This window comes from Erinaceus europaeus, chromosome 7 (assembly GCF_950295315.1).
Source record: "Erinaceus europaeus chromosome 7, mEriEur2.1, whole genome shotgun sequence".
NCBI lineage: Eukaryota > Metazoa > Chordata > Mammalia > Eulipotyphla > Erinaceidae > Erinaceus > Erinaceus europaeus.
In genome coordinates, this window is record NC_080168.1 from 4979743 (window position 1) to 4991969 (window position 12227).

At 40.7% G+C, this 12227-nt stretch overlaps 1 protein-coding gene across 1 annotated transcript in view; it reads right to left on the bottom strand.

Annotated features, from left to right (window-relative positions):
• The window catches only part of PAX3 (paired box 3), a 128129-nt gene that overhangs the window by 44604 nt on the left and 71298 nt on the right, over nt 1–12227 (bottom strand). The window contains exon 5 of the mRNA XM_007521126.2: nt 1122–1327. Coding sequence (XP_007521188.1) covers nt 1122–1327 — 206 coding nt within the window. The remainder of the gene's footprint in view (nt 1–1121; nt 1328–12227) is intronic.

Here is a 12227-nt window from a genome sequence, read left to right on the forward strand (position 1 = left end):
AAAAGAAAACAAAGATCCACCATATGATAAGTGCAATTGGACATCCCAACCTAGCAAGAGAAAATGACATTGTTGTGCAAAATAAAATGCTGCTTTAGTCAACAGACATAGCTGCCTTGGGTCAGGACAGAGGGATGGCTGGACCCCATAAATGTGAATAAGAAGAAGGATTAGCTCACAATGTTGTTACCCTGACAGAACAAGCTATAAAGAAAAGTCATTAGAAAGGAGGGAATTTATAATGCTAAGGACTGTAATTGGCAGTGACGTGCTATTCTTGATATATATATATATATATATATATATATATATATATATATATATATCCTCTTTGTTGAAAATATGCACTTGAATGGGAAGATAACATAATGGTTATGCAAAGAGAGTTTCATACCAGGGGCCAGGCAGTGGCACACCTGGCTAAGTGGTCACATTACAGTGTGTGAGGACCCAGGTTCAAGCCCCCTGTCCTCACCTGCAGGGTCTAAGCTTCAGGAGTGGTGAAGCAAGGCTGCAGGAGTCTTTCTCTCTATCTATCTCTCTCTGTCTTTCTCTTCTCTTCTCTTCTCTTCTGTTCTCTTCTCTCCCTCTCCCCCCTCCCTATCTCCTTCTCTATCTCCCTTTCCTGAAAAGAAAGATTAAGATCTTTCTCTGTCTCTAACCAATAATAAACAAATAGGGGAATCAATCGGGCGGTAGCGCAGCGGGTTAAGCGCATGTGGCCCAATAATAAACAAATAAAAAAAATATGTTAAAACAGACTCTCCTGCCTGAGGCTCCAGACTCCCAGGTTCAATCCCCCATACCACCATTAAACCAGAGTTGTGCAGTGCTCTGGTTAAAAGAGAGAGTGAGGGGAAGAGAGAGGTGGGGGGGGGGGGGAGAGACTCTTACTCAAAAAAAAAAAAATTTGTTGAGAGAGAGAGTGATCAATATAAGGAAGAGAAAAAAAAATCACAATCAGAGAGCCACTCTAGTACACGCTGAACAGGGGCTATCAAGCTGTGAGCTTCAGAGTTTCAGACATACAAGTCCTGTTCTCTCCTGGCTGAGCTGCTGCTACTTCCTCCAAATAAGAGAGTAGAGATTAAAGTAAGATGTGAATGTCAAGATGTCAGTACCTGTACTCGGGCCTCGGTGAGCTTCGCCCGCTGGGCCAGTTCCTCTCTGGTATAGATATCAGGGTAGTGCGTCCTCTCAAAAGCTCGCTCCAATTCTTCCAGCTGTTCTGCTGTGAAGGTCGTTCGGCTCCGACGCTGTTTCCTCTTTAGCGGCAGATCTGGTTCAGAGTCGATGTCAGAGCCTTCGTCAGACTGAGGTGCTGAGGCTAAAATTTAGCACAGGAGAAAAAACCAGGATCAAAGGTGAAGCCAATCAACTCTGACCAGACCTTAATAATTCAAGTCTCAGTCCCAAAGCACTTCCCCACTGTCTCCCCAGAGAAACAAAGCCCCTTCTTTGCAGTATGTAATTATTAAGTAGTATTAATCTCTTCCCTTCCCCTTCCTCCAAGGCAGGAACAATCATTCTCTGCATCTGTCATTCTCAGCTCTTAGGAGCTCTGACAAAACAGGGACATTATTCCATCTGTGTGGCCCTCATCCACACCTCTTAACACCATCCCATTAATGTTCAATGAACTGAGGACATTTTGATGCGGTGCTGATAAATATTCACTTTCACACCAGGAAATGTAAACAATGTCATCTTGTTTTCTTCAATATACCTAAGTAGATTCAGTAACTAAAATGGCAATTCCAAACAAACAATCACAAGTTTACCATGTGCAAGGACCCGAGTTCAAGCCCCCAGTCCCAACCTGCAGGGGGGCAGCTAGTGTTGAAATAGTGATGCAAGTCTCTCTCTCTCTCTCTCTCTCTCTGTGTGTCTCTCCCCTTAGCATTTTTATTATTTATTTATTATTGGATAGAGAAATTGAGAGGGGAGGGGAAGATAGAGAGGGAAAGAGGAAGACAACTGCAGCCCTATTCCACCACTTATGAAACTTCCCCTGACCCCCTGCAAGTGAGGAACAGAGACTCAAACCCTATTCCTTGCAAACTCTGTAATGTGTGCGCTTGCTTAACCAGGTGTGTCCCATGCACGTTTCTTTCTGTCTCTCTCTACCCCCCTCTTCCCTCTCCATTTCCCTCTGTCCTATCAAATTATATAAAGCTTAAAAAGTAAAAAAAAGAAAGAAAGAAAAAAGAAAAAAGAAACAATTACAAGAAACTTATAAAGTTGTAGACACTGCTACTCCCACAAGAAATATGTTTAAGTTCAAATTGGTGGCTGCCAGAGACCAGGGTTGAAGGGTAGATGGGTGAAGTGCTCAAAGGGTATACATTTTAAATTCTAAAAGTCCTGAGACTCTACAATATGATTACACTCTTTAAATGTCTTGTACACTTCAAAAATGTTAAAAGAGTTCATTTTAAAATTCCTCATGAGGAAAATACTCTTTATCACTATGCAAGGCTACCCTGTCCAACGCTTGACGTCTCGTCACCCAATCTGGTCCCTTACGCCTACACTGAACTTCTCTGTTCCAGTCTCTTGGAAACAGAGTTGGCAGTCAGCTGAGGTCAAGAACAAACACCTCATCACAGACCCCTGCAAGCGTCAACCCGGCTTTGACCTAGCACGTTATGATTGGGCCCTCCTCAATCGCTATCGAACAGGCCATGGCCGGTGCACCGTTATGTTCCATCGCTGGGGAGCCAGAGAAGACCCGAACTGCCCCTGCGGCTCCAGACAGACTATGACCCACATAGTCAACGACTGCCACCTCTCCAGATTCAAAGGAGGTCTCGAAACTTGACATCAGGCTCAACCTGACGCTGTTGACTGGCTACGGAAGAAGGGCAAACGCTAGAAGAAGAATGCAAGGCTACATACGTGAAATCTCTGTGTTGTACACTTTAACCTTGTACAATATACGTATGCCATGGTTTGGCATTAAAATGTACACAAGTAAGAAAGAAATTTCCCTTAGGTCACTTTCTGGTAGCACACCGAGGGTCAAAATGTCATGTATTTATCTCCTATCTGTAACATTTTTTTTTTAAATATTTATTTATTCCCTTTTGTTGCCCTTGTTGGTTTTTATTATTGTAGTTATTATTGTTGTTGTTGATGATGATATCGTTGTTGGATAGGACAGAGAGAAACGGAGAGAGGAGGGGAAGACAGAGAGGGGGAGAGAAAGACAGACACCTGCAGACCTGCTTCACCTGTGAAGCGACTCCCCTGCAGGTGGGGAGGGGCCTCAAACCGGGATTCTTAAACCGGTCCTTGTGCTTTGCGACACCTGCTCTTAACCCACTGCGCTACTGCCCGACTCCCAACATTTATTTTTCATATGATTTCAAAATTACTAAAAAATGCATAAATAACTGCCCTGTCATTTTTATCCAGATTTGCCAGTTATTAACATCCTGCCCTATTTTTTTCATTTTTAGTGTCTTTGTATTTGTGAATCTATGTTAAAGAATATATATGCTTCAATTTAGGATCTTACTAGTTAGGTTCTGAGAAGCACTTTCTTTTTTTTATTATCTTTATTTATGGGATAGAGACAGCCAGAAATTGAGAAGAGGAAGGGAGATAGAGAGGGAGAGAGACAAAGAGATACCTGCAGCACTGCTTCACCACTCGCAAAGCTTTCACCCTGCAGGTGGGGGCCGGGGGCTCGAACACAGGTCCTTGTGCACTGTTATATGTGTGCTCAACCAGGTGCGCCACCACCCGTTCCCCTGAGAAGCACTTTCAAGGGAGTTTAGATTTGATGATTGCCAGTCCCCAAAACAGGCTCAGAAAGAAGCAGGCATATTATAGTTCATGGTTCCTAAAACCAAACTCCACAGTCTATATCTCAGCTGAGTAAGCGAGCAACTGCATCACTTGAGAAGTCCTGTGCAAAGTGAAAGTCTGAAGCCAAAAGATTCAAAGACTAAATTTGCCTGCCTTAACATGCATGAGGAAAAGAGACATACACACACACACACACACACCCCAAAGCCTTGTGCAGGTACCAGAAGAGAAGGCATCAGAAGGAACTGGGAATTCACAGTGATGTTAGGGCTGGCGTCTGTTGAGTGGTGACAATAGGGTAGCTGTTGGTCTGCTGAGGAGTCAAGGTTTGAAGCAGACAGGATTCTAGGCAGGAGTGCAGCTCTGTCCCAGCGGGCCTGGACACTGGGTTCATGGAGGACCACCAGAGCACTGTCGGCCATGTGTGGACAGAGAGCAGAGCCCAAGAATCAGAGCAGATCAGCACCTGAGCACATCTAACTGTTCCCTGAAGACACTCCCCAAACAACCGAGGACTCCTCCAGGGAAGCAGCTGAGGTGTGCAAATGAAGGAGAGCCAGAAAAATGGTAGACTGTGTGGGGAGTCTGGCAGTAGCGCAGCGGGTTGAGCGCACGTGGCGCTGGCGTAAGGATCCCGGTTCGAGACCCCGGCTCCCCACCTGCAGGGGAGTCGCTTCACAGGTAGTGAAGCAGGTCTGCAGGTGTGTAACTTTCCCTCCCTCTCTGTTTTCCCCTGCTCTCTCTATTTCTCTGTGTCCTATCCAACAACGATAACTATAACAATCAAAACCAAGAAGGGAAAATTTAAAAAAAAAAATTGATTAAAAAAATGGTAGGCTGTGCATGTTAGCGTCCAAATAACTCAGCTGCATCCTCAGGCTGGTTGGATGCAAGGAAATGCACACGGCACTAGAAGTGATGTTAAAAGGGAAACTCTCCCGGAGTCAGGCGGTAGCGCAGCAGGTTAAGTGCAGGTGGTGCAAAGCGCAAGGGTGGCCTAAGGATCCCGGTTCCAGCCCCCGGCTCCCCACCCGCACGGGAGTCGTTTCACAGGCGGTGAAGCAGGTCTGCAGGTGTCTGTCTTTCTCTCCCCCTCTCTGTCTTCCCCTCCTCTCTCCATTTCTCTCTGTCCTATCCAACAACAACAATAATAACTACAACAATAAAACAAAAACGGCAACAAAAGGGAATAACTAAATATTTTTTAAAATCTAAAACAAAGTTCGCGCCCCGGGCTCCCCACCTACAGGGGAGTCGCTTCACAGGCGGTGAAGCAGGTCTGCAGGTGTCTCTGTCTTTCTCTCCCCTTCTCTGTCTTCCCCTCCTCTCTCTATTGCTCTCTGTCCTATCCAACAATGAAGACAGACAACAATAACAACTACAACAATAAAACAACAAGGGCAACAAAAAAAGGAGTAAATAAATATTTTTAAAAATCTAAAACAAAAGAAAAAAAAGGTAAGGTCTCCTACCTTACTCAGTCTTTTTTTTTTTTAATCTTACTCTTAAATGTAACTCTGCCCAACAGAGATCCAAAATCTTACTCAAAAGATGCACATCTAAAGTAACCCACAAATACAATTTTAAGTTTCCTAATATTTTAATAGTCTACACTTTGTTCACATTTTAAGACTATGAAATTGAGGGAATTAATAATATGCATTCCAAATTAAAGAAAACAAATAACTTGTGCATAAAAGCAGGAGGGAACTATAACATAATGCATCTACTATATGTTAGGCATTATGCTTAGTTTTTCAATTATGTTATCTAATTTAATATAAAATGGTCTAATCTAATATAAATCTTATTTAAGGATATTTTACTACTAACTCATAAAAAGAAGGAAAATGGACTTTCTTTAACCATTGGAATATTATAAAGGAGTATTAATATACTGAGAAATTCGTCACACATTGTATTATAAACTTCACAAGCTCCCAGTGCAATTTAAGAGTGTAAATGTTTGAGGACTATGAGCTAAGTGAAATCAACCACAGATTCAGCATAGCTGGAGAGCAGAAGCTCTCGCTCTGGAAGCATCAGAACGATTTACCCAAAGTACTTGTTAAAACACACATAGCTCTGTATAACGTACTAAGCCCTTCTGAGGTTTCTGGTTCTATAGGTCTGACCATTTGCATTTCTAAATGCCCGGAGGTGGTTATTACAGCTATTATGGATCCCAGATAATACTTCAAAAACCATATCTAGAGAATATTCCAGATTAATTAATCCTTTCCACTCAAATTCCCAAGTTTATAAAAAAAAAATCCTACTATTAAAAATACAGACTTTAATTATTAATAATTTCCACCCCAGGAAATAATTTACTTATCCCCCTAAGAAAACAATAAATCTAAAATAATAATAATAACCCTTATTTTCTTTCTACATTTCCAATTTCTTCTCTCCTGACTTTTCTATTTAATGCAAATACAGGTGAAAAACTCAACAACATTTAAAGACAGGCCAAGAGCATCCTCTGCTTAACTCTTTCCATCTTAAAGCTTAAATTTTTGCCTGCACTTTCTCTTACTATGATCCTATTAGGTCCAGAATATATGGTAATCTGTATGTTTCCTTTGGGAGTCTCTGGGGTTATTAAATCCTTCCTAGTAAATATGATGTGTCATGCACTGTCAGGTCAATTAATCAAAATCATCTCCAGTTCCTGAAGAAAAAGGGTTGGTTAGATTTACATGTACCAGCGAGAGTTAAATCTGAGGGTCAAGACCATTATGTTTCACCTTGACAATCTGCATCCCCTAGAATATAAACTTGTGTGCTCAAGGTCCAGTTCTGCTAAGAGCCCTTGGAACACAGTAGGTGCTTGATACATAAGCTGAATGAATATAAATGTAGAATAAAATTTAATTTAATTTAAATTTAATGGTGACCACTGATTTCTTGGTCACTATTTTACATCTTTAAAATGGAAATACTGCCTCTCTGTGTCTTCCTTAGCTAGCTGGATGAGCTTTGGAGTGTCTCTGGATCTTTTTAAAAGTATTCAGAAATTTTTCTAAGTGCATGCACACCTGCATGTGGGAAAGAGGCAAGGGGGCAAATAATTGTCTTTCTATCTTCACAAAGAGGGTCATGATTTATTAAAAAGAAGGCGGGGGGGGGAGATGGAGGGCTACCAACAGTTACTAACTAAACAGTTGAAGACATCATTGTAAAAGCCTTTGCCACCAAAAGTAAAAGCCTTCTTTAACTGGCTAACAAGTCACTGCACTTATTTCTTTTTTATTATTATTTTTTATATTTATTTATTTATTTATTCCCTTTTGTTGTCTTTGTTGCTTTATTGTTGTAGTTATTATTGATGTCGTCGTTGGACAGGACAGAGAGAAATGGAGAGAGGAGGGGAAGACGAGAGGGGGAGAGAAAGACAGACGCCTGCAGACCTACTTCACTGCCTGTGAAGCGACTCCACTGCAGGTGGGGAGCCCGGGGCTCGAACCGGGGATCCTTACTCCGGTCCTTGCACTTTGCACCACATGTGCTTAACCCGCTGTGCTACAGCCTGGCTCCCACTGCACTTATTTCTAAACTGTCTTTTCAAAAAAGAATCTAAAGGGTTGCATCTAATTCAGAAAGTCTCCATAGACCAAGAAACACTGAAGAAATGATTTTGTCTGATGTCTTGGCTGGAAAATTATTGAGCCAACTGATGATTTTTGGCAATATGAAACCACAATATTCCAAAGTGAATTCTAACTCTTCCCCTTCTGTAAACCCCAAAAGGATGTGGGCTTTCAAATATGTTAAGTCAGCAACCCAAGATTAATCTAACAGCTAGGAAATACTTGCTACTTCTAAAGATGGAAATACTACTATTTGCTGTCACTCAGTAGAAATAAAATTCAAGATTAACACAGAACACCATGTGCAGTAATGTTCTAAATTCGAATCATTTGACTTTAAACCAAGACCAAATCTAAAATGTAAATCCCATCTTCGTAGCACACATGAAATTATACTGTTGAAGTTTAACATCACTCTAGATACTAGGACAAATAAAGTTCCAGCTAGAAAGCATCTAATCTTGTTATATGTTATAACAAAGTAAAACAAGGCTTTTTTAATGGCAGCTCAACAGAAGGGTTATTTTTTTTCCGTGCAGAATATTTAATACTATAATTTAGAAACAGCAAACAGTAACAAGACAGTTATTTACATGAGTTAATAAATTGCATATTGAGCAACTAAATTAAATCCCTAATCTCCCCAGCAATATTAGTCTCTTTGGACTACCTTTTCTGCTTATTCTTAATACTAAAGGGAGATCTTAAATTGCATTTAAGTAGCTCAGTCATATCCTACACATGCCTTCACAGAGTTTGCTTTGTCATTCATTAGAGATACTGTCTACCAATTTAAAAAAAAAAAAAAAAACACAGAATAGCTCTCATAAGAAAATCCATGTCAGTACATAAAATCAATGTGCTCTTAATGAGAAAATCTACCATTTCAAATTACATGACAATTCTCAGATTTTACCCCAATCTGTATGCATATTGTCCTTGGAAATTTTTGACTCTGTGAGAAAAATAAAAACCTCACAATTCATTCACTGAATATACGTTAATTTAACTCAGTGTTACCAGTGAACCTACAGTACATTGTCTCAAAAAGATAAGAATTTTCACCGCATTTTCATGCAGCTGTATAAAAAGTCTGGGGGGGCAAATGTTTACAGCACTGTACAGAAAGAGGAACTAGGCTCAGAGAGTTTACTCATATCATTACCACAAAACGAGGGAAGATAGTATTTAGCCAGGTCAATAGGACTTCAGGAAGCAAATATACTTTCTTTCTCTCCTCTATTCAACATCTGTTGAATCTTTCTTTCTACACACACACACACACACACACACACACACACACACACACACACACACACTTTTTGAAGAGGAGTACCAGAAACAAGTCAAAATAGAAATCACAATATAAACAATTTCTGGTTCCTCCTGAAACTCTCATTTCTTCCAATTTTTCAAAAATTTCCTAGAGGCAAATTAAATGTACAGAAATGCATCAGCAAAGTTATGCAGTAAATCAAATAATCTTCGTTTAACTCAATTCAACAAACATTTCAAATTCTTTCCATAGTCAAAGTACTATGGAACAAAGAACTAAGAAGTGAATCAATTTGTTGTGTTATTGTGTGGATTTAAGAAACCAAAATTAAGAATCTTAATTGGTTTCTTCCATTAAAAATCATCTTCCATTAACAATCATCAAACATCTTCCATTAAGAATCATCAAGCATCATCAGATGTTTGGTCCTAGGATCCAGGGTTCATCTGAAACAGACCATGATCACAAGTGACCACTCACTTTTTATATTTTCTTTTTCTTTCTTTCTTTCTTTCTTTCTTTCTCTCAAAAATTTGTTTATTTATTTATTTATGAGAAAGATAGGAAGAGAGAAAGAACCAGACATCACTCTGGCACATGTGCAGCCAGGGATCAAACTCAGGACCTCATGGTTGAGAATCCAATGCTTTATCCACTGCGCCACCTCCCGGACCACTCACTTTATATTTTCATGAACAATTTCTCTGTTGGTAAAGACACCTTAGTATCTTTAAAGACACCTTAGTGAAAGAGGAGCAAAAGCAGTGAAGAAGGCTCAGTTTCTATTTAGACAAAAGTATAAGAATAACTAACTTAAAATCTCTTGGGATATTCACAATTTATTCACCAGAAACCCATGTCCACATGGTAAAGATGAGAAAATACCATCTCTCATCTGGTGCTTGAGTGTTTCAACGTTGCTTTCTAAGAAAGTGCATTTCTCCTTTTTATATTTCATGCAAATTTTAGATCACTGGGAAGCCAATTTTTTTAGTTATCCCAATGAATTTATATTAACGTCTAAGATTAACACTGGGAAAATGAACATTGAACATTATCAGGGGAGAAAAAAGGATCAATCATGGACAACAATCATACCCCCACAGGATTACAAATTCTTCCTTAGGAAACAACTCAAACTGGGAGGGGAAAGCAGAAGTATTACCACCAGCGGACCAACCATGAAGTTTAATTAAAGAAGGAATTACAGAATTAGAGAGTCTGTCTTTGTCATTTAACCCCATGTAACCCCTCCTCTAGCCTTAGGAAATACTTCATCCTAGTTAACACTATTATACATGAGATCTTACTCCAATTTTATAGGGATTTAGTCACGTGGAATTCTATAATTATTGGTTCCTAGAGCAATATAACTCAGAGATAGGAGACAGGCAAAGCATAGAGAAACAAAATAATTCACAAGCGTGAATTTGGCACACTGTCTTTCGACTCAGCAAGACCTTGCATTTGAATAATTAAAGAATCAAAACATGACAACCATTTAAACTCTGTTTGCCCCAGATAGAATACAATGCAGTGTAAGGACCCCAGGAGATGACGGAGGGAATCTCTCAGTGGACTTGGAGGCTGAACTTCCTTAGACACTGGTCATTCACTAGAAGATGATGACCTCAGACCAAATCAGACGGTCTTTTTCCTCCACACCAATCTCTCTGTCAGCATGTATACCCAAAGCACACACACACAAACAAGAACAATTTCAAATGGTCTTATGCCTTGTGCCTGCCGGTTTGGGGAGGCATTGCAGAGGTCTTTTCCATAAAGTCTAACGGGCCAACTTGAAGTCTGACACCTCTCCTTCACTAGCTGTGGATGGGTCTCCTGTGCTGGTGAGTATTGCCATTCAACGCAGGGAGTACAAAGGGACGACTAACTGTTTTCTGATCTGACGTGGCCCTTTGACGCTGAGAGAGATGTGAGTGACCTCTCTCGTGTTTACTCGGGTGAAAGCCTGAGGAGTGAAGCAAGACCGATATTCCCTCATAGACCCAAGAGTAAATGACAAATGACATTTTCTCTTTGTGATCTTTGGGATTTTTGTTGACTTATTTGGAGGCTTTTGTTGGATCCCAAGAAATGGCCTGTGGCTGAGGCCTATTCTACCAATTTCCACGCTCCATCTGTGGAATCCATCAACGGAGCATTTATCCTCATTCAGGACTCTGACACCTGCCTGGCGGGGAGCAGCAGACACAAAGAAAGCCGGGGTGGATGAGAAAAGGGAGGTTGGAGGTTTTTTTTTTTTGGTTTTTTTTTCCTGAGGGGGGGGGGGTTGAAATAGATGCACAGTAGGGGTTAATCCGAGCCAGTTGAGAGACTTCAGCACCTGGAAACTTCTCTTCCCCATTAATTCACAAGCCCTAAAGTAATGGGCAGCATTATTTTTAAGTGTGCTGACATTGTGTCTATATCAAGAGAAGAAAAAGGACACAAAGAAGAAACCAAAAGATTTACAACAAAATCACAAGGTCGATCTAAAAAAAGCCTGCGTGACCTAATAAACCTTGCCGGGCACCCCACTAAACTTTCCAGAATTTGACCTACGATTTGAGTCACTGTGGTTGTGTGGCATGATGAAAGAAGAGATGCTGTATCGCCTAACTGGTGGTCTGTTAGAGGCGGGAGTATCTCCTTTGGCTTTTATTGTTTCTGTAACTTCACCCCTACAAGTACCAGCATATGACTCTTTATCAAATGCAGAAAGAAAGAAATAAAGAGAAAAAGAAAGAAAAAAAAAGGAAGGAAGGGAGGAAGGAAGAATGAGGCTAGGAGAGAGAAAGAGAAAGAAAGAAAAAAAGAGTGGTCTGGGAGGTGGCGCAGTGATAGAGCTTTGGACTCTCAAGCATGAGGTCCCAAGTTCAATCCCCAGCAGCTCATGTACCAAAATGATGTCTGGTTCTTTCTCTCTCCTCCTATCTTTCTCATAAATAAAATCTTTTTTAAAAAAAAGAAGAAGAAGAAAGAAAAAAGAAAGGAAAGAAAAAAGAAAGAGAATGAAGGATGAATGAAAGGAAGGGAAAGGGAAGGAAAGAGAGATGGATAGAAAGAAAAAGATAAAGAAGGGAAGGAAGTTTTGGAAAGGGAAGGGAAGAGAGATAGATGAAAGGAAAGGATGGAAGGAAGGGAGAAAGGAAGGAAGGAAGCAAGGAAGGAAGGAAGGAAGGAAGGAAGGAAGGAAGGAAGGAAGGAAGGAAGGAAAAGAGGAAAGGAAGGGGAGGGGAGGGGGAAAACGGCACAAAAGGCAGGCTAATTGTCAGTCAGGATATTCTTTTCATTCTTTTTATTACTTTTTTCCAGGCAGGATATTCTGAGTTTTGTCCAGTCAAGGTTCTTTTAAGAACATTAAATCTAATTAAGACCCTCCAACCCTTTCCCTCGCCTCACTCCTGCCCCGTACTCCCGTTTGGGGGCCAGAGAAATGTAATGCTATTCCCCTCCCCTCTGACCTAAGTGTTTCCCTCGGAAGCCGCCTTCTCACAGCGTGGGGTCATTAGAAGGGAAATAAGCTCCTGCCAGGTTGGTGC